Genomic DNA, 23,593 nt, shown 5'->3' with positions numbered 1-23,593 from the left:
AAAATTGAATATTAAACTTTTAAAATTATTGAATAGTATAAACTTCTTGATATTTACAAAAATAGTAAGGAATTTAAGCCCTAGAACCGATTAATGTATTGGCGGACTGATACTAAAGCTGGTTGCCCGGTCAGTGCAAGCGAAAACATGTTGAGGTCGGTTCGTAAGAAGTTCGTTAAGCGAATTTTTTTTCGTTAACCGAATTGAAGATCCTTATGGAAGGCAGTTCGTTAATCGAAATTACGTTAACCGAGGTGTTCGTTAAACGAGGGTCACTGTACTATGTATTATTTTTGTCGGTTCAACTTACGACCTGGTCCTCGGAACGGAACCCCGTCGTAAGTGGAGGAGAGACTGTACTGCAGTACAAGATACTGTAGCAATCCATGACTATAGACTGCATCCATGCAAAGCTGCATACCCACATCATGTGTGCTTCTCATACAGTGCTAGCAATGCCACACCACTGCACTGACACCCCAATAATGCAAATGGATCACACACACATTACAAGGATATTCTAAATATGACATGAAACAAATACACTTAATCAAGAGGTCTCTAAGGTAAAGTGTAAAAATGCTCTTCAGAAATAAAGGTACACACATCATGGGTCTAGACAACACTGTTTACTGTCTTTGTTTAGCACAGAATGCTCCCAAATGTCTGTCAGCACCTCAGCATCTTGTGATGTTACAAAGACCGCAAGAAAAAATGTTGAAGCTCCGCAGTTTTCATTCATAAATTAATGCAGAGGATTTTTTTCTTTGTATTTTCATAAATTTATTAATACTGTAATGGGCTACCTGTATCTATAACAAATACTGTGGCCTTATTACACAATACAATAATCATTGATTTGCAATAAAAATTTAAACAGAGGATGCTAATGACATTATAATGATATTCTGCTTTAACAATTAAGCAAGTACAGTATACAGTACAGGTACTTCACATGTATTTGTTCAGTTTTTAAATTAGTCAACCCATCTGACTGTCAGTGTAATGGTTGAGCTTATCTGTACTTCTGATGATCAGTTTGGTCATGCCAGTGTATTCAGTTTTGGACCAACGCATATGCCAGGCAATATAATGAATCTCTCTTGAAGTTTCTCATACTGTACATTAAAACCTGGTAAAATTGTAACATTATGTTCAATACCCTGTATGTGACATCTTGAATTTACAGTTAGAAATTATTAAAGTTATGGGGTTATGTCACAATAAATACAAAAACTAACATACAAACTTCAAATAATCTTCTCATAAATCAGTATTGGACAATTTTACTAAAACACAATGCATGCAAAACATTAAATACTAAAAAGAAAGGAGGAGAAAGAGGAAGAATTTATGAACTGTATTTATTGACACGAAACATTTTGGCAAGTAGGTTCCCCAGTTTTCAATAAGTCTAAAACTATATACAGTATTGAACTCCATCATCAAAACTTTCTTCCTTCCATCATGATGTCACCATAATTCCAATATACAGTATCAAGAAAGTCACAAATCTATTATTACCTACCTTATGTACATAATGGCCACCCACTAGAGTTGGCCATGCTGAGGGAAGGAGGCCAGTGACTTGTGTAGGATTCCTCCATTGCTCTTGATAATTTTGTCTAGGGCAGGTGTCACAGTAATGTTAGCAGGGTTTACACTGGACAGTGTGGTTCTCTCTCACCGAGTGTAAAGTTTGGCTATGGCTTGGATGGTTATTAATTCATGTTTCAGTCAGAGCATATTGTTGTAATTTTATAATTAAAACTTTAAAACATGTAATTAAACCTTTAAATGTGTTAAAAAAAAATTATAATTACAACTTTAAATTTGTACAGTATTATAAAACATCAATAAACAAACCATTATTTACAGTAACAATAATTTATGGTGAAGTCAAAGACAAACACAGGTAATTGTACATGCTGTCATCATACAGAACAGTCGTAAAGCCAATATATTATAATTTAAGCACTTTTTGTTATCTTAATACGAAAACTTAGTAAGCCTCTGCTTTATCATGGTAATACGTCCCAATGGTTACTGTAACGTAACCAACTGCATTACTAGTGGAACTTAATCCTGTGGAAAAGCAGGACTAAATTTAAAAGTCATGAAATCCCTGCTATAATTAAACATATAACTTAAGGGAAATTTAAATCACTATCAAAGGCGGACATGATACTAACAAGTCAACCCCCCCACCATAAGTTACATTCCTCAATTAGTTTGCCGTGATATAGCAGAGAATTATTGTCCCTGTATTTCTACTTAAGGATTTTCTATTTAACCATTTCTTTTGTTTTTCACATTTTAACCTAATTCTGTACATAATTACATGACAGACGTTTTGCTCCAATAATACAAACTAAGGATCTCAATCTTGGCATTTTGGTCACATTATAGCAAGTCACAAACATATGAATAGCAATTCTCACCAGCACAATTTTACCAGGTTTTTACTGTACCACATTGACAAAACAAAGAACCAAGGTTGTGTATTTCAAATTGCTTTGGTTTAAAAGAATGTGTCATGTTACAGAAAATCTGAAAACAAACAAAAACAGAACTTGTTTACATATATTGCATCATTCACATTTATAATCCTGAACTTAAGCATTTTCCCAACCTACTGGATACATTACCCATACAAATATTGTTCCTGAATTGTAATGGACTTAATATTTCCTTATTATAAGGTTGTCATAACTAGTGAAGGAAAAAATTACTTCTAATTTTTAATGTTAGTACAGTGCAGTACTTACTGGGAAATGCCCTTCTCTATTTTGTTTTTTCTGATACTGTGTGCAGTACAGGTAAATAGTCAGGTATGAATAATAAAGTTAAAGGCGCAGTCACACTCGCATGTTCCGTTATCAAAATCATTGAAAAAGTTTTGACAGGCAATAAATTGGCGATTTTGTCGACCCAGTGGTCACACACCCAAAAGATCTATTGTACAGGCTTACCGACTGTTTCAGCAACCAAAACAAACAAAGGCATGCAAGTACTAAATGACTACAGCATTATCACTGTCTTAACATGTGCAGTTTAATTAAAGAAGTTAAACACAAGAAAAACAAGGTGCGGTTACCTTCATGGCTAGCAAAAGGAGACAGCTAGTGTGTGTGTACCATAACATAGTGCAAGAAGTTGGTCTGGGAGATCCCCAATTGTTCTATGATTTTCATGGCATGAGCAAGGCCAAGTTTTAGGAATTAATATGCCAAGTAATGCCATTCATAGCTAAGAATCCAAATTTACTTGGAGAATGTAGAGTTGAAGATCATATTCCCATGTTGTCGTTTCGTTGTCAAATGAGGTCTCTTAGTAAATTCTATTTTCGCATTATTTTTGTAATTTTAGCTTGTACAGTATTTATTTACACAAGTAATACAGAAAAGATGTTTCAAACCAAGACAAATTTCAGGCATAAATCAGGATTATTCGTGAAGGATATATTCTGAAATGATACAGGTATCCCTCGTTTAATGATCATTCACTTTGCGATTTCAAATTTTTACATCATTTATTATGTAACAATCTGCAATTTTAAATTTATCAATCTTCGATTCATGGGGAAAATTTCGGGAGGGAAGTGGGAAAAATGGGGATTGTGTGGTCCAAGTGTGCCTCTCTTAATATTACCACTACTACTGTACTACACAGTTTAGGGTGTATATTAACATCCACTAAGGTAAGGGACACCCAGGTTTAGGGCATACATCTACTTCCTTGAAAATTTTAAAATTCCCGCTGTCTTGTAAATAGTGTAAATACTATACTGTATGTAATTTGTCATTATTTTAGGGTTCAACATCGGCATAATATGGTGTTTACCGCTTGTCGTTTGATTGTTGTCTTCCGTATATTATTGATCGCTGGGCATTGTATGCATTACTATTATTGTTGTGACTTTTATGGGTTATCGAGAACTGTACATATACTGTACTATTGAGATATTGTGTAAAGTGAGTGAACTTTGTGATAAAGTCAGATAAGCGTGCAACTGTTTTGCCTTCCTCATCAGAAAAGTCCAAGCTCTCCCGCAAGTCATTGAGCTTGGTGAGGGGGCAAACTTCATTGCGAAAGCGCTTGGCCTAGTGCAGTCAACAATGTCGACCATCATTAAGAAAGCACTTGCAGTGAAGGCCGTCGCTGAGCACATAACCATGGCCAGTGCTGCTAGACTTACAAGGGTGGACTTGGTGAGTGTTACTTTCCTGTAGTTTATTATTATTGCAGATTCTACATATTTTCCCTCATTTTGCTAATTGGCAATCGTTTCACTCCACACGGAACACGAGACAGCTGGGAGATCCCCACGCCACCCCCCCCCCTCCACTGCTCTGTGGGCTAACTGTCGAGCACATGAGAAATGTTTATTACCTTTATGCTTTTGACCTTATAATTTTTTTTTCTACATTCTGTATGAACAATTGTGTATGCATGTAACAGAGTAAAAGAAAATGAAAAAAATTACATATATCTACCTAAAATTACGAGTTGAACAATAACGAGTTGAACAATAACATATCTCAGCTTCACCCACTCTCAAGTGCTACGGCGTGGCAGGTCCGAGACTGGGCTGCACAATAACGTACCGTCTTCACAAATATTACTTCTCGTTAACCCTCATTTAGGATATTTCCTGTTTAGCGATCATTTCATTTAGCATTTAGTTTATCAGGAACGCATCCCGATCACTAAACAAGGGATACCCTTACTTCAGAATTTCAAAAATCAATACAGGTGACCAAGAATCATCCGAGTCAACAACTTTCAAATGGCGAGAACCGTCGACTATTCTGAGCGTAAACTGTCACTATGGCGATGGGGTGTTGTCTGTTCTGATAGACAAAGTTGCTGGAATTGTTGATTTCCCATCAGTATTTGGCATGTGTGACCACGTCAAAAGTTAAGGTCATACCAAATACTTAAAGTGAACTATGGCTGTTAGCTTCTGCAAAATTTGTACAACTCTTATTGATGTGATTGGTAAAGCTATAAGTTTTAAATTCTGTAGTCATCTAACTGAATCTAAAAAAAAAAAATGAAATACACCACACTTTTTCATTATGATACACATTTTCACTGTTTCTGGTTACTGAAAGAGTCATAATTAACATCCAAAAGCATTTCAATCCAAGATTTTACCAAAAGGAATGCTCCTACCAAGGTTCAACAATACTGGACCTAAAGGAATTGTGGTATTTACAAGATCTATGTCTATAGAGAGCCAGAGACCCACAAACACCCAGATAACCAGTAAATTCTCATCATATAATTGAACTGTTTCACATTAATATAAAAAGAACTTTAACTAAATAAAAAAAAAAATAATCATCAAACAAGCAAGTCAACTCTTATGGAACTTTCATTCAGGTTAATTTATTGGAAGCTTAAAACTGATTCAATGCACTATTTGCCAAAATTGTTCAGTGTAGTACAGTATAAGTTTTTGGCAAAATAATACGTGTCCCCTACTAGGGTATGTCAGTCATTTTAATTTAAACCCATTTAATGTGTATAATCGTCTTGCTTTCCTCTAATGTTTGATTACAAAAATCTTCATTGGCTTCTGCGAAATAGCCAGGACTAGAAAATGAGGACAGACAGACAGAGATAAATCTTGTTCGTTCCAAGGAAAATTAAAGAACTAGTAATTAAAACAAACACAAAGGAAATGGATACTTGACACAGGGAAGAAAATATATAGGTTGGACTAAACATAAACGGATTAACTTACTGTAATGAAAGTCAAAACATATGGATTAAGCGAATACTGTACTGTATAATGACAGGTTAGTTATTATCAAAGATTATAAATGGTTAACCTCCAAGATATATGTTGGGATTCTCCTGTACATGTCGATGTTCAACAAATGTAATGTCTCTCAAAATATAAACAACTGTGTTCAAAAAATAATTCATTTATATTGAGAAGTAGTAATTTTAATGATTTTACCAAGAGGTTTTTAAACACACATGAAAAGAACAAAAACAACATAAAACCAAACTATAAATCCCTAATATCATCTATTTCTACTACAGGTACTACTATAAAAGCTACAGTGCAGAACTATAAATTTTGCATCCTAACATGTGGTCACACAGACCATTCAATATCTAAAGATACTTTCACTCACCAGCAGGTAAGCTTTGTCTGTCATGCTATCGAGAGATCTGCTCAAAACCGAGTATCTTGAACAATACTCTTGGGTGGTCTTGGAATGTGAGACAGCTACATTATTAAACACTCAAGTACAACACATATTTTGCACAACACAAATATTTTTTCACTACGTTACTTGTTAGTATCAGGTTAGCCAAAGTTCACACCCACAAAACTCAATACATCACAACAACACTCTTGAGAGTGAATTGTAAAGTAATACTTCCTGAAGAAAAAAAAATTATATATATATATATATATATATATATATATATATATATATATATATATATATATATATATATATATATATATATATATATATATATATATATATATATATATATATATATATATACACTGCAGTCATATACGATATCAATGCGTGATACAAAATTGACCCTTAAACTTTCCATTTTAAAATTCATCCAACGGTTACATCCTACCTGGTGGGATGCCCCTCCACACACAGTGGGATATGGTATAAAGGATTATAGCCTAGTTGTTTCTGAATGCCTAGTTTTAAATGACAAAAAACTCTTTTCACACAACATGAAACACTGTAGTGAAAAATGTATCTCAATATGCCATGGTTCATTCACTGATCAGTTGTCCAAGTGAAAAAGTAGCCAAATCGAGCCATCATGTATCAATTAATTTTAAATAGAAATTGGAAATCTAAACATTATTATACAAGGTTTAATAGTTTTGTTAATGTGTACTGTACTGTGCAAATACATTATCTCGTCACCTCGCCCCTTACAGCATCAGCTCCTCGCATTGTTTCATTTATTTGTAACTGTACAATTTATTTTATTATTACTGTATGTACATTATAAGTATATTATTTTATGTGACAGCTAAGGCAAGGCGCAAAAATTGAACCGAAAACAAATGAATAATCGAACAAAAAAATTCGGGATTGTTGAATAATGTCAAAATATTCTGAACTCGGTTAATTCGTAATTTTCAGTAATTTGAGTAACTCGGAGACCCTTTTTTTTTTTGCATTAACGAGGGTATAATGTACCCACCACAGTGTCATACATCATCTGTCTCTGGACAATTTGTCAGAATATGTCTAGTTCCGGCCTTGGTGTGAGCAGACCCTAATGCGATTTTTTTATTTGACGGTACATCTCCTAATAAATGTATTTGCATAATGCACATTTTATCTCAATGTCATCTATTCTTAAAGCAGGGTGGGGAAGAGCGCTAACAAAAGAATACGTTAACAGATAATTTCTCACGAATCAAATGAAATTTAGGTTTCCTTTTTCATATACTGTACTGTACTGATCTCCATTATACTTTACCCTAACTTACCAAGCCTGAATTTTCAAACAAATTCCAGCACAGTAATCATACAACCCATATACAGTAATGCACTTTTCCAGTCTTCATCAAGAGCTGTACTGTACTTCTTATCACATATCCAGGAGATAATCCAAACATTAATTGTAGTCTTCATAATGTCCATCACTGAACAGGGAGTTTGCATTCACTAGATGTCTTCTTTTTCCATGTTTATGCTTCATTCATTTCATTTATCTTCTTGATTCCAATGCTAAATCCGTAGTCAGTCTTAAGACATTACTGTATGTTCCTTGGATAATTATACAGCAGATTCGACCATTCACAAAGGTTGGGAACAGGCCTCCTACAGATGGTTAATTTCCATGGATTGTTGGACTGTGTAGTAGTGAAACAGAATGACAAGTTAACAAAATATTAATCACATATGCTACTGAACCTTTCTAAAGGATATGCTTCAACTTGAGTTAATGGCAAGAAGTTGAAGGCATGTATGGGTGTTGCATGTCATCTTGATGTAGGAGAGAGATACTTGTTGCAGGTAGGCAGGAGGTACTGTAGATGATTCATTTACATCAACAATCTTGGGACAGAAGTTATGGTGTTCAGCCAGTTTCTATAAATCTCGTGTAAATGTCAGATTCTTTTACATTAGCAGAAGCTTACCACTTTGGTGTGTATACTGAGCTGCACCCAACACATCACATCTTCTAGCTAACAGACTGGACTGATGCATAAATGCTGCAGATGTTTAATTAAATTGTGGCCAGGGTTGGGGTGGCCAAAATCCATGGATAGGTAACATTTGTTTGTTGCAGACAATAGTCTACAATAGCTACCCCAAAATGAATTGGTGTCTTTCTAAGTTTAAGTTCAGTACAGTACTCTCTTTCTCGGAGAGAAGTTACATGCTTTTCTACTTATAAAAGTTCAGTATAATCAGCAACTTGTAGGTGAGTAAGCTGCTACATAGGTACCACTATAAATGACTTTAGCTCTGAGATTATGTGTAGAGGAAGAAACAGATGAAGCTAATCAAAGCTATTCCAGTCAAAGTGAAAAATAGCGTCCAATCCCACTTGTTGTGCCGCCTTCAACGAATGATCTATCAAATTGCCCAGATGCTTCTCCTTATCGACAATATCCAGGAAAGTGTTATTAGCAGAGTACAGTAGTTGTGATTTGGGTTGTTGTATCCTACATATAGGGTCTTGCATTTTGTAATGTTAAAGAGCATTTGCTAATCTTGAGACCATTTGACCAGCTCATTCAGGTCTTTCTGCATTATTGTTACTTCGTCTTGATTTGCTACTTTCCCAAATATCTCTGTGTTGTCTGCAAACTTGACAATGTAGTATGAACAATAAACACCTTTCACTTCACACTATCTAATAATTTTACACTCATTTCACATATTTCTTTTGCTATATTATCTCTAAACCTTGTTTAAACATTAAATTATTAATTCTGAATATCTTGAATCAGTATAACGTATTTTTTATTCTACCCTTCAAATGAAAGTACGGTGATAGTGAATCTATGTTTCCATATCTTGTGCATCTATCCCCGGTTCACCCATTTCTACATCAATACTAACAGTACTCGGTAGTGTGGTATACTGTTCTAAGGGCAAACCATAAATAGGGGTCTGGCCTGTAGATGATGAACCTAAAGTCATTGTTAATTCTGGGGTAACTCCATTAGGGATTTCAGTAGTACCCCTGACTCCTACTGTTCCTCTGATGGGAGAGCCAGAGTGTGACATTGGTTCTTCTCTATTTAATGGTAAATGATGTGAGGGTATTGGTGAAGAGTTTGGAGATGCATTTACTCGAGGTGTTGGAACTGGAGAAGAACTAGGTGAAGATCTACGTTGAGATTGTGCTGATGAGGAATTACTGGGAAGCCAGTCTGTGAATGAAGTGTGATCATTTCCCGAATTTCGCAAATGAGAAAAGGGCGAGTACATACTCGTAGGTATGGAGGATAACTGGGGGCGAGATGGACCATCACTGTTAACTGGGAACATGGAAGAGTTAACAGATGGGTAAGAACTAGTTCTGGATGGCAGGCCCGGCCTTCCGAGAGTACGACATATACCAGTCTCTGATGACGATGTTGATGACCATGATGATGTGGATGTTGTTGATTCTGTAGAACCTGAGGAAGCAGGTGGTCGACTTTGGCTCAGACTGTGCTTCTCAGCATGATAGATCCTGAGCACTTGACTTACAACAGGATGGGTGTCTGGATCACTCAGCCACATATTTGCATTATTTGGACTCTCATACAACATCATCAGAGCTGAAAAATAGGAGAGAAAAGTCCAGTGGTATTGCATTTTATGAAGTAAACAATATAATACTCTTTTACATGTCAAACACATATCATAACTTCAATTGCAGTCATTAAACTAGAAGCAGATTGGTTTTAAAAAAATAATGCTGGATAAATTTCCTTTAAAAGGTGAATAATAGTAGTTATAATAACAAAGCTTCAGGAGTCTGCCCATAAAGTACAAACCTTTCATCCTTGAGTACTAAAAAGGCCCCCCTAGTAATAATAACTACAGTAGGTTGCAGACCTCATCACCAATAAACATAATCAGTACGTCACCTTGTGACCTTATGTACTGTGGGTGATTAGAACATCAAAAGAATAAAATAATGTTTTTTAAAGTTTTTCAAAACAAAACCTGGGATGGTCAAAATTCAATAAGATAAAAGTTCATAACTCTAAACCCCTTTAAAGGTCGATTTTTTCTATTACACAATTTTATATGGGAGGCCTCCCAAACAATACAGCAAGGTGCAGACCATATACAGTCCTGTATTTTACACTTCCATTCATTCCCCATACAGTATATAAATATGATTCATGAACAATATGAATGCATTTTTTTCTTCATAACAGCTTCATCTCCAATAGAATTGATAAAAAATTCAATAATTAATAATATGAAATGCAAGTTCATAACTTAAACCCCTTTAAAGGTCGATTTTTTCTATTACACAATTTTATATGGGAGGTTACATTCATATTTTTTCAAGGTAAAGTGTTAAATTTACTGTATGATTTCATTATTAGATATGAATGTAACATTTATTTAGACTGTGCTATCCTTTGTGTTAGGCTAACTACTAAATTTTTTCGATTTCAAATCTGCACCTAACCCTATTTTCTCCATAAGCCCTGTTATTTCTATTACGCTAATTTCTATAACACGATATTTTACAAGAACACAATTATCGCGTTATAGCAGAATCTACCTTACTGTACAGTATAATCATATTTCAGAACATTTATTCGCTAACTACTGCACATTACTAGATAATGTGAATACTGTATACATAACAAAATAATATAGTACTGTGAAGTTGGCTTTCGCAGAATTATAAAACATAAATCTAGCAAGGATGGTAATCTCTCTGTTCCTTGTAGAACACTCGAATAAGGTGGGGTACCACACCAATTCCAGTGTCCACGTGAAATGAACTCCGGTTAAATAATCCAAACAGAATTTGTAGCAGGGGATCCTTAAGGCCTTGGGACAAGTTGGAAATAATGCCACTACAAGGCTTTAAAACACACCTTATCAGAAGGAAGCACCTGTAGCACAGCTCTTGCATAATCACCTTTTTACCCCAAGTTAACAACCTAAGTGTGGATGGAACACCATACATTTTATCTCACTCAATTTCAAACCCATGCCAAGGAAACATGGCATGTACTTGCAAGACGTGACCTGCACTTGGTAACACAGCTCAGATGGAGTGAATCGACTACAGCAGGATAATTTGCGAGTAAGACACTTAACAAAGCGGGTATATTGTGTAATACTAAACCATGAAGTTTAATGAGACAACCTCTTGGTGAATTTAACAAATACATTTTCAATATACAGTACTGGCTAAAACTACATTAACTTCCTGGGTGTAGTGGAAATAAGAATGGGATTCCAAAGGTCACTCCTACCAAAGGTACAATAATTGAACAGATTCAGTTTCTCTGAACATGTTTACAGATATACAATATGTGTTTACCTGTTTAAGACTGATCTAAATGCAAGGTCTCATTTAACAATGAGATGACAATGATATCTATTCCAGGGGAGTGAAACCAGCTCTCTAATTTCTACAGTAATAATACCAGTAATAACAAAAATAAGCTAACTGAAATTCACCTGTATAATCCAAAACTACCAGTCTAATTAATAAGAATTAAAAATCTTACCAAGCAGAGTCTTAGGCTTTGGCAGGGCAAGTTGTATAACTGGGGAGGCGAGGATGGCCGAGATAATAGGAGAGTCACGGTCAAGGCCCTGATCATCGGGTACCAAAGGTCGATCACGTAGCAACAAGTCACACTGAAAGGAGTATAGTACATTCCTGTAAATATATTGTGTGCCCATAATACTGCATAGTATATATTTGTTAAATCCAATCACAGGCATAATTTATCCAATCAAATGTAATTAATTTAGGTATAATTATTCCAATTATAGGTACATTATAATCAATCCAATCACAGATTTAATTAATCCAATCACAGATTTAATTAATCCAATCACAAGTATAATTAAACAAATCAGGACTTTGTCCAAGCTTTTAAGGCCTTTAGTCATTTTTGTGGAACACTGAATTGTTCATTGGATTGTACAGTCACCTGTACTTATACCTGGTACCGTGGCTGGCACTATGAGATGTGGCAACTCTGTTGAATGCTTATCTAGCATTCATAGCCCCTGATCTTATGACCACCAATAAGCTTCTAAGGATGTTTCAGCAATGAATCTTAACTAATTAATGTAAAATTTCTCTAAAAATTGGCAGTGAAAAAAATAAGTATTTCTGAAAAGCACCAGCCACCATTTGTATGAAGTTCATTCAAACAGCTTGAAATTTTTAAACAGAAAATCCAAGAAGACATAAAATGAAGCCTATCAAGTTTTTTACTCTGTACAGAATATTATTTGAGGTTATCCTGTTAATGAGCTTGGGTGGGTAATTGTGTAGTAGTTTTAAAAATCAATTCCAACAATTAGATAAAAATAATTACAACTTACTGCTGCACTTTGTTTATTCCCAGTGACACGCAAAGCATTTATTATGTCTTCTTCCTTGAATCCCATTTGAAGGAGTTTCTGCACAGCTTGTGGATTTGGCTGGAAGAAAAATACAAGAAAGTTCTGAGGAGCTGTACATGATATGGCAGATGATGAAAAGAGAAGCCCATTACATAGTTCTTAGATGTTTTCATATAAGATTTATCTTAGTATTCTAGAAGAAAAAAGCACATCTGAAGTGACAGTATTGTATGTTGGGTGAATAGGATGTAGAGAATATAAAATTCAGAAACAAGAAGATATGGAAGTGAAATAAGTGTGAGAAAAAGAGTTGACAAGGGTGATATAGACATGTTGAGAGAATGACCAGAGAAAGATTGGTAAAAAGTGTAAAAAAGAGAGGTGGAGGGTAAAACAAAGGAGATGAAAGGAGGGGATAAAGTCTGCATCTTAAATGAGGGAAATGGACATCCATGAAGTAGCAATATTAGTGGGTGACGGGAGCACAGCATCTAGTAGCTTTTGGTTGACTATATATATACAGCTAGACCCCGACTTACGACTGCTTCGACTTACTCCGTCGGGACTTACGACCATTCTCTCTCTCTCTCTCTCTCCAAATGACACACGCATTTTCTATATATATATTAAAAAACGGTAATACAAACCTGAAACCATTTCTTCCTGTACTGAAGAAAAGTGTTAAGAACTTTCTCTGCTGGGTCCTGAGGATGGTCATTCGACATATTGCTTGCAGAGCTTAAATGGTCGATGGTACCATTGTCTTTACTGTCAGTGCTGGCTCCACTATTAACACCAACTATGCCATCACTTTCACTATGTTCCACGTTACCTTGAGCTAAAAGCCATTCCATCGCTTCCATAACATCTCTAGAAAAACAAAAATAACCTTAAGCATAGAATACACTCATTGATACAAAAGTGCAGTTTTTCAGGACAATGATGTCTCACATGTACCTAACAGCAGATTAAGTCATTAGTTCTTGTGCTTAAATATACACTATAGTCTTCCCCTTTTTTTTCATTCGGTAAAGCCTTTCCTGCCATATTACAGGGTGGCCGCAACCAAGAGCAAACATTTGCTATAATTAATTCACTCCTAATGCTTTACAGTAAGAGATATGCTCTGTCATGGTGTCTGACTTCCACAATTTGGCCCAAGGATACATATCTAATCTCATCCCTGTCACTTCACACTAGGTAAAATTATCCAATAGCATAATGAGTTTCCCCCCCAATAAGTTAATGCCATGTTTTCCACTAATGCTTACCACTCCTTCCTGGACAGCCATCCCCTTCCTATTTGCATTTTCTATTTTTATTCTACATCTCATATACAGTCATCTATTTTTCTTTAATTCTCCTAAGCAGTCCTTTCTCAATCCAATATTCTTTTTAAGTAACTACTGTATTGTACTATCATCCTTGGATACACTAGTTACTCTCCAACACTTAAGCAATAACCCTAGATTATTGACTGATGGTGAAGAGGATAAAGTAAAACATGGCATTCTGAGATCCCACACTAGTCCCAATATATTCATCTTTTCATATTAAAAAAATAAATATAGTAAATAAATAAACATCGTTCTATAGTAAACTATTGATACATCATCACATCTTACCTCTTGTCCTGCAAAGCCTTAGTGGCCTTAGCTTCTGGGAAACCCATTTCAGTAAGTTGTCGCAGAGCATTACGGTCAACACGGGGACGATGACGGCGGTCCAATTTGTCAAGTATCTGATTGAACACTTCATCTGACTCTGGATCAGCGCTGATAAGGCGGACTGATGCCTCAATCATTGTAACTAAGATCTGTCGAAACTCTGTCTGGAACTAAAGTAATACAGGATATTAATCACTTTGAAGTATTATTCCAGGGATGAGAATGAATGGCATATACAGAAAACCTGCAATAATCCAGACTAACTGGGGGGAAAGGTCCAACCAGGTAATATCTGGAACCATTTTAAAGCCATTTCTAATATACATTTTGGGTCATTTTATGAAAAATTACAATAAATTCTCAGAGTTTGAATGTGCAACAATGAAAAATTTGAGTAATTTAGAGTGCCACACTATATCAAAAGTGCAGTCCTGTATTGAAACACACTATACAGTATCAAGGGTCTATTGTAACTAAGGTACATGTAATGAATGAATTGTTAGTGATGAGGACTTGGAATTGTGGAAGCAAAAACAGAAAGAAGAGAGGTAGATATGACAAATGATGGAGGCAGTACAGTAATATGCACACATTATCAATTTCTACACCCTTTAACTAACATTAAACAATAGTGTACAGTACTAACATCAACAGATGGATGTGAAGCATCTGGGTCACGATTGTCATTTTTCTTTGGAAGTTGTGTTGTGGCAGTCGCAATTTCTTCCTTAGTTGGTGCTGCAGTTTCTTCAGCTGTTGGTTCTTTAACTGGTGGTGGTTCTCGTCTCTCCACAAGTAGCAGTTCATCTGTTGGTGAACAGTTTTATAGGTTAAAACATTCACTTTATTATTAATATGTAATAAAGGGAGATGTATATCATGATGGCCTTGCAGCTAAAGTGCAGGCATCCTGTCCTAAGGGTAACTAGTTGGCCCTCAGGACACCCTAGTCAACCCAGCTGTGAATGAGTAACTAACTTTAGACATGGGAAAGTGAAAGTTGAGTGCAGTCCCAGCCAAACTGATTCCTTGTGTGCCCAAATTTTGGCTTAATTTACACGGTGCTGTATCTTCACTACCCTAGTGGGCCAGTAGGCCTATGAGACCCACTTCCAAACAGAGATAAATAAATTAAGTGTGATATACTGTACAATGATACAAAACTAAGATTCATATATTTAAAACTTCTCTTCCACATTTTACATATAGAGCTACTGGTATATGGGCAACATGTGTTCAGGTACTGTATATACTTTACAATAATAAACTGATGATTAAATGTACCCAGAACATGAGCATGACAGATAAAAAGAAAATATGATAAGTGGGAGGAATACTAAAAACCCAGTACAGTATCTGAAAATGTTCATGGATTTTTGCATTTCATCCATCCTTCATTAATCCTCCTTCATCTGAAAGCACTGCTTTAGTTTCAGAAGTGGCCTTGTTTGCTTCCTAATATAGTAACTACTTGGGATCAGCCACATTGTGTAGGATGCTATTCTACACAGTAATTGCTGATCCCAAGCATTTTTCACCTATTATGGATGATGGTGATTGTGATCATGATAATTAGCAACAATAAATATAGTAAACAATTACCTGCTGACAATGATGTCTCTTGAAACATCTATGTCCAATAAGTCTCTGGCTAAGGTACCTCATATTCTGTTGCTCAAAATTCCTGCTACTCCTGAAGATGCGTTTGTTTTGTTGATACGTACTGTATTATACATTTCTGGGATTACCTGGAGATTAGGCACCCCAGCTTACTGGTATATCACCTGATGAGTGAACACACAAATGACAACCTAACCTACCCTCCCTCCCCACCAGTTTGCATTAGGATGTTAATCAAGTGATATAAGATGGGGTATTTAATTTTCAGGTGATCCCAGTAATTTATATAATCTTGATGGACATAATCATTGACTCCAGTAACTTATGAACTGTCAATGTTGTTGACTTAAGTTAATAGAGAATTTAAAAAATATGTATATACAAAACTTAAATTAAATAAACTTCAAATACAGTACTTACCATTATCCATCAACTGCTCTAACTGGATTGAATTTGTTTCAGCGAGGGGTCTAGCTTCCCTGACTAAAACTAGGCGATAGGTGCGATTTCCAATAGTAGTCTTAGGGCCATCCATAGTGGCTCTTTCTTCCCCTCCACTGCTTCCCACTGCCTCCTGAGGAGTGAAGAAGTGGCATACAGCCATCTTCTTGACTCTTTCTACAGTCATTTCTGTGGGAACTTCCAAGGAGTAGTCCCGTCCTTCACTATTCAGAACAACCAGCTGAGGAAGACAGTCTTGTTTAACATACTTGACAAAATTTAAGAATATTTTTCTATGGGAGATTTAGTTTCAACAGAAGTGCATGTATCCCTGACAATTCTGTCCTGGCATGGGGCAAATGTGGGAATGGTGTTAGCCATCCAGTGTGACCCTATTAAACATCACAAGTTTTTCCTGTATTAATACTGGACAATAAAGTTCATAACAAAGAACATGACTGTCTGTCTGCATGATTAGTCAGCTATTATCGTGAAAAAAAAGCTAGTGGGTTCCCCATCTCCTTGGCAAGAGGCTAGGCTGCCAAATTTTTTTTTAACAAGTGCGGTACAGTATTATCAAATTTAAAGGATAGAGTACTAATTTAGTGCCGAGTGCTCTAGATGGGAGAAGGCCATAGAACAGGGAATTTCAACATAGCAACAGTGCAAAAGTAAGATTAGCAATTGTTTCCCTTACTTTGACAACGCAACTTACATACAGCTCCTCCGACTTACAACCACCGGCACTTACAACCTGCCTCAGTCGTACGAAAATTTGGTCAAATTACGTATTTTCGAGTCCCAAAGTCAGTACACAGACAAAATTTTCGTTTGTAATTCACTTTAAAATGGCTGGCAAGCTTAAAAGTGAGTGTTTTGTGGTGCTGAGAAGAAAAAGAGACACCCATTTTAGATTTTCTATGTACAGGTATTATTTAAGCATTTCCGACTTACGACCTGGATTTGGGTCCCTAACCCCGTCGTAAGGCTCATGGTATCGAGGGGAAAGTTTTAAATTGGATAAAATCATGGCTCACCGATAGAACGCAGAGGGTCAGCGTAGATGGTGTTAAATCTGAGAGGGGTCGTGTAACCAGTGGGGTTCCCCAGGGGTCAGTACTAGGCCCACTCTTGTTCATAATCTACATAAACGATCTAGATACTGGGATCAGCAGTGACATAAGCAAGTTTGCGGATGACACCAAAATAGGGCGGCAGATTAATTCAAGGCAGGATGCAAATGCATTACAGGAGGATCTAAATAAACTGCAGGGGTGGTCTGAAAAATGACAAATGAAATTCAACACCAGCAAGTGCAGCGTACTTAATATTGGAAGAACAAATACTGTCAATGTATACAGCCTTAACAACATCAACCTAGAGAAGTCGACTTGTGAAAGAGACCTAGGGGTACTTGTATGCCTGGACCTACGGCCTAAAAAACAGTGCGTTAATGTTCGAAATAAGGCAAACAGAGTATTGGGTTTTATATCTAAAAGTGTAAGTAATAAGAGTGCAGAGGTCTTATTGCAGCTATATCTTGTGCTAGTCAGGCCGCACCTCGATTATGCGGTTCAGTTCTGGTGCCCTTATTATAGAATGGATATCAATTCACTAGAGTCGGTGCAGCGAAGAATGACGAAAATGATTCCGGGACTTGGAAACCTTCCATATCAGGATAGGTTAAAGAAACTAAACGAAGAGTGCGGGGAGATATTATAGAAGTATTTAAGTGGGTGAAAGGAATCAATAAAGGGGATATAAAGTTCTTATAATATCCGAGCAGGATAGGACTCGAAGCAACGGATTTAAGTTGGATAAGTTTAGGTTTAGGAGGGAGATAGGAAGGAACTGGTTCACAAATAGGGTGGTGGACGAGTGGAACAAGCCTAGCAACTACTATGTAGTGGGTGCTGGAACGCTGGAAAGTTTCAAAAGGAGACTGGATAGATTCATGGATGATAGAGAGTGGTAGTAACTCTCGACAGGAGCTGCCATGCACAGGCCAACCGGCCTATTGCAGACTCCTTATTTTCTTATGTTCTTATGTTATATCATTTCTCACTCTTGATTTTTTTTCATTTTTGTATTTGTTTATGGTTGTTTGTTATTATTATTATTGTTACCTGTATCATTACTATTTTATTTTTATTTGCATATTTTTATTATAAATTCTATTTACTATGAATTATTATTATTTTTATTATTATTACATTTTTGCCCCCCAGGCCCCAATGTGAGTCAGTGACCTGTGCCCAGGTGGGGTAAGCCCTGTAAAAAAACAAAAAAACAAAAAAACAACACTAAACCTTTACGTTTCCTGTTGACACCAGCCCGGTGACATAAGGTTGTGTCTGTTACCTTCAAGATGTTACTGTACTTATTCAAGAGTTTCTTTAGTACATAATGTTTCTCTATTAATATGCAACACTTTATCTTATTTCTTTAATGATTAAATAAAAAGAAAGATATACCTGGTTATAAAGATCTGGAAGAACAATATAATTTACAGTAAGTAATGTTATGCATACAAGTTGAAAAAATAATGGAGAACTGATTTCATAATTTTATACAGGTCATACAGTTTATCTAGGTCTTTACTTAGCTTAAAAGTATATATATATAAATATATATATATATATATATATATATATATATATATATATATATATATATATATATATATATATATATATATATATATATATATATATATATATATATATACATATACAGTATATATATATATACATATATATATATATAGTATCCATGTAGATCCACAATGAAAACGTGGATAAGATAAATCTTGATAAATCACACGGAAAAAGGGAAACAATGTTTTACGTTTATTCAAGACATCTTCAGCTGCTCTGAAGATGTCTTGAATAAAGACAAAAGCTAAGGTGCTCCGTTGTCTCCCTTTGATATATATATATATATATATATATATATATATATATATATATATATATATATATATATATATATATATATATATATATATATATATATATATATATATATATATATATATATATATATATATATATATATATATATATATATATATATATATATATATATATATATATATATATATATATATATATATATATATATATATATCTTTCACTTACAACCTTCCATTCACTATTTATACATACAAACAAGAAAACACATGCATTGTATACAGAGAAAGCATGTGTGAACACATGGGGGCAGACACATAATACAAAGAAAAATGAACACAGGATGTACACGTATGAGTCATAATTATTCCGTTGATAACTTGGAAGGCTTTAAGTAGGACTCAGAGGACTTTAACATTTTACTTTCAATTCGGAGAATCCTTGAATGCTTTGAAAAAATATATACTCTAACATTTAATGATACAATTACTACATTAATAAACATATGGTGAATTAGTACTGGTATACATAGGGTGTTAGTGGTACTGTACTGTTGAGCAGTAATGCACACATCTCTCACCACTGTCCTGGGCGTGTTATCCAGTGTGGCCCTACCAAACATCACAGGTTTTGACTAATATATGACTAGTGACTGTCAGCGGTTCAGTATTTATGGGGGTGTTTAAAGACAGTTTAGTATGTTGATTACTTTCACTACTATTCATTTTCTTGTGTAAATGCTTAGTTTTCTAGATATGGGCTGGTTAAGATATAGGTTTAGGTTAGCACATTATTTCAGCCATGTTTATATTTTTTCTCAACATAATGCAGTATCCTCTAATAAAATCAGTGAAAAATTAGTATTTTAAAAGCCATTTTCAATTTAAAACAGCATATGGTCACAATCCGAATAATTAGCCAGGTTTCTTCCAGGTACTCCAGTTTCCTCCTAAGCTAACAATGGAAAATAAAGGTCATAACAAAGTATCAGAAACAGCTTGTAAGCAGCTGATGTGATATAGTGAGAAATATAAATAAGTAAAATAAATAAATGCATGTAATCAACAACCTGACATAAATATTACAAACTATACAATGGCCAATTCTAAAAGTATAGAACATTGACCATGATATCAAATTTATTTATTTTGTTGTTTATCCTTGTTATTCTTTTACCTCAGCTGACTTTGAATATTGTAATGATTTGCACTCTCAAAAATAAGCATATATAACTATTTGGCATTTAATAACAGTGCAATACTCATAAACAGCTTCAAGAATTGTGAAATATATTAGTAGTGTACCAGGAAATTTATAAATCAATGGGTGTGACAATTTGTTGACAATGAACACAATATTGTTAATGGAATAGTGTGGAACTCTGGTCCCCATTTCTTTTATATTTTTAAGAGGAACTAATCTAAAGGAAGGAGATTGTTTCCGTATGTTATGAATGAGACAAAGGTATGGACAGAACTGTGAAGTGGCATTACCTTGAGAGAGTGGTTGAGGATACATTGTACTGGCTCGGCAACAAACATGTCTGGAGATATGTTGCGACGTAACAGATTAATATAGCGCGAGTTGATGGTCACTCTTGCCCTTCTCTTCAGCCAGCTAAGCATGAATCCTTATAACTAACAACCATCACGGATATTCACCGTGTCTTGCGGAGCCACAAGTCTAATAGTTGGTTCTGGCAATGTTCGGACTGCCCCATGAGTAGGGTCGTTCTCAGCGTTCCACATAAACGTTCCGGAGTGATGCAATTCGTTTAAAACGTTTTGTTGAGAGTCATTATTCGTTAATAGTTTCCAGTGATAATCATATATCTGTAATAAAACATATTTTCTTTTGCATTTGTTGTTACAAGAACTCAATCACACTGTTTCGAACCGAAATAAAACAAAGAAAACGAATTTATATTTTAAGCGGACACTAAGCTGTCCAAGTGTGTAGTGTGGTGCAACATTACATTACTTTTCCTGATTAAATGTTTTCTTCATAATTCATCATTTCACCACTTCTCAGCTTACGTCTTACACTGCTTACTTCAATGTCCAAACTCTTCTGGAGAAGTATACCGTCTTATTTTCTTACATCCTGTATCATGTTATCATATCAGGCTTTTCCGTTCACTTTACATATTCCAACTTTGTAACTCACACGTATCACTCTTACGTTCTGAAAAAGTCACTTACAACGATACAACTTCATTAAACTTATTAAAGTAATAAGATTAAGCACAGCTACAACTTTCAATGGATTCGCGCAGACTCTTGCTAACAAAGCGTTTTATACTGCAGAGGAGTGCGGGGGGAGTGGCAGGCAGTGGCTGTGAATCATACGTGTTCACTAAATTCTGTCTGGGAAAGCTCACTCAAGTCGAAGCATAACAAAATGTTAATAATAACACATACATATTTCAGCCTGTCTAATATGGCAAGGGAGTACAATTAACATGCAATATAGCTATAAACGCCTTAATTAAGGACGTTCAGGTGACGGACAAGTCGAAGGGAATGATTGAAACCCGTCTTTTGACGCATTCAATATTTATTGATGGGGTCAAAACCTACAGACAACAAGGCGTTCATTAGTATTACATGATGATCTATCTGATACATAATTAGTTAGTCTCACGCAATTTATCTTAATTATAATTGATTATTGAGCATAATGACACGATCCAAAGTTCATAACTCTATTAATCTTAGCTACAATTCATTCCGCGTTGTCTTATTGTTCTAGATAAGGTAGGTACGAGTAGGCATAATTAGTCCACAATATTTCAGTACTGCGGGGTATGCCATTGCTTTGGCTGTACTTACAAGTGCGGGTCAATGCGAACCAGTATGGTGTTCCAAGGGAAGATAGTACTGTACTGTGTAAATTGTTCCAGCACAAAAAACTCGGCCAGGATTGGGAGTTGTTGTTCACCACTGCTAGCAGAGTGCTGGTCCTCACAGCATCACTCTAGGGGGCAGTCTCCTAGAGTCCAGGCGGCCACGCCGCCTTTTAAACAATACATTTAGCAGAATCAGGACCTCTTGTCCGTAAACACAGCTCACCCCTTAATCTTTGTTCGGGTAAGGCAGCAAGGCGCCAGTAATCACACGACAGCGCTGACGCCAGCGGCGATAACACTCCTGGCGGTGGTAGTACTTGTCTGGCAGGGTAACAGGTTGCGTGGGAGGGGGGGGGGATCACTCGAGAGGGCGATCTGCGTCACGAAAGCCACGCCACCCTCTCAGCGTCAACCGACTCTCACACCTTCTTTCACCACATCTTCATTTGCCCCATGACCTCCTCCTACAGGTCCCCAGCCGTTACCAACACCTCTTCCCTCCCTGACCAGATATCCCTCCTCCTAGTGACAGGCCTGGCACTTGACATCATTAGGGACCTGCCACACTTTTCCATAAACAGATAAATTGTACCGGGAATTTTCCCTCCCACACACTCATCATTCTGTCACTTTATGTAACTTGCTGACTAAACCCATGACCCTTCAGGCCTTTACGCCTTTAATGCATGAGTCATAAAGGCAAGCATGAACTCCGCATGCTTCCCAGTTGGGCACTGTAAACGCTTCTGCACTTCACCATGCACAGGATGTAAGGGGGTGCCCAATAAACAAGCTCCCTCGTGGGCAATCTGTAATCTGTAAACCCTCTCAGCGCTCACGCCAGAGGTTTTTTCTTTTTTTTTTTTTTTAGAAAGGAGGGTTAAAGAAGATTAGAGGTGGGGGAAGGAAGATATAGTTCGGAAATTGAAGAAGTTTAGGAGGAGGTAAGAGAGGGCGGGCTGACCGCCTAGCTGAGCTAATAGTGTGTTAGGGTTGTGTCATGGGTAAGTTATTGTCTGTCGGTACAGGCACTAGACATCCTACCCTATCCCATACGTGGGTGTTTTAAGGGCCTTATTTCATATTCCGCCGATCCTACTGGCGGATGTTGGTCTAGGGAGGTTGTCTATTGCCTGGCCGTGTAGATCGGGGGTGGTAATGGACCTTTTGAGATTTGGTAACTTTTTGGGAACCATGTATGGTTGTTGTCGTTATCTGGTGGGAGTCTATGAAGGAGTTCTTGCTCTGATCGTTCTATCTTTTGCCAGATTCTGCTGGCCAGGGTGTGCAGCTGCTGGTTGATGGGTTTCATTCTCAGGTCTCTATGTATCTCGGCTGTGGTTCTGGTGAAGGGGTATCTTTCGCCTGTGACGAATCTTAGGGCTTCATTTTGAACCACCTGTAATTTTAATATTTGAGTGGTGCTCATAGTATGAAGAGGTATTGCTGGGTAAGTTAATATCGGTGCGATAAATGATGTCACCAGGCGGAGTTTTCAGGAAGCGCTTTAAAGCGGTATAGTTTTCT

The 23,593-nt window shown here is 36.2% G+C and overlaps 1 protein-coding gene across 3 annotated transcripts; it reads right to left on the bottom strand.

Moving 5' to 3' along the window:
• Positions 1-532: 532 nt before the first annotated feature.
• On the bottom strand, positions 533-22,361 carry LOC121868358 (ubiquitin-associated domain-containing protein 1-like). Of its 3 annotated transcripts, none has more exons than XM_042368874.1 (9): positions 22,290-22,361; positions 20,712-21,050; positions 16,286-16,547; positions 14,892-15,052; positions 14,204-14,415; positions 13,226-13,448; positions 12,558-12,656; positions 11,726-11,858; positions 533-9,796 (listed from the first exon to the last, which is right to left on the bottom strand). In XM_042368874.1, exons 2-9 carry the CDS (start codon positions 20,841-20,843, stop codon positions 9,030-9,032), a joined length of 1,989 nt encoding a protein of 662 aa, XP_042224808.1. In that variant the 5' UTR covers positions 20,844-21,050; positions 22,290-22,361; the 3' UTR covers positions 533-9,029. The 3 variants fall into 3 exon arrangements, with proteins under 3 accessions (XP_042224808.1, XP_042224807.1, XP_042224810.1); XM_042368873.1 differs by lacking the exon at positions 22,290-22,361 and adding an exon at positions 21,420-21,536; XM_042368876.1 differs by lacking the exons at positions 20,712-21,050; positions 22,290-22,361 and adding an exon at positions 22,050-22,071.
• Between the last annotated feature and the right edge of the window lie 1,232 nt (positions 22,362-23,593).

This window comes from Homarus americanus, unplaced genomic scaffold (genome assembly GCF_018991925.1).
Source record: "Homarus americanus isolate GMGI-L3 unplaced genomic scaffold, GMGI_Hamer_2.0 scaffold19318, whole genome shotgun sequence".
NCBI lineage: Eukaryota > Metazoa > Arthropoda > Malacostraca > Decapoda > Nephropidae > Homarus > Homarus americanus.
The sequence above is the reverse complement of the archived record's forward strand: the minus strand, read 5'-3'. Positions and strand labels throughout refer to the sequence as shown.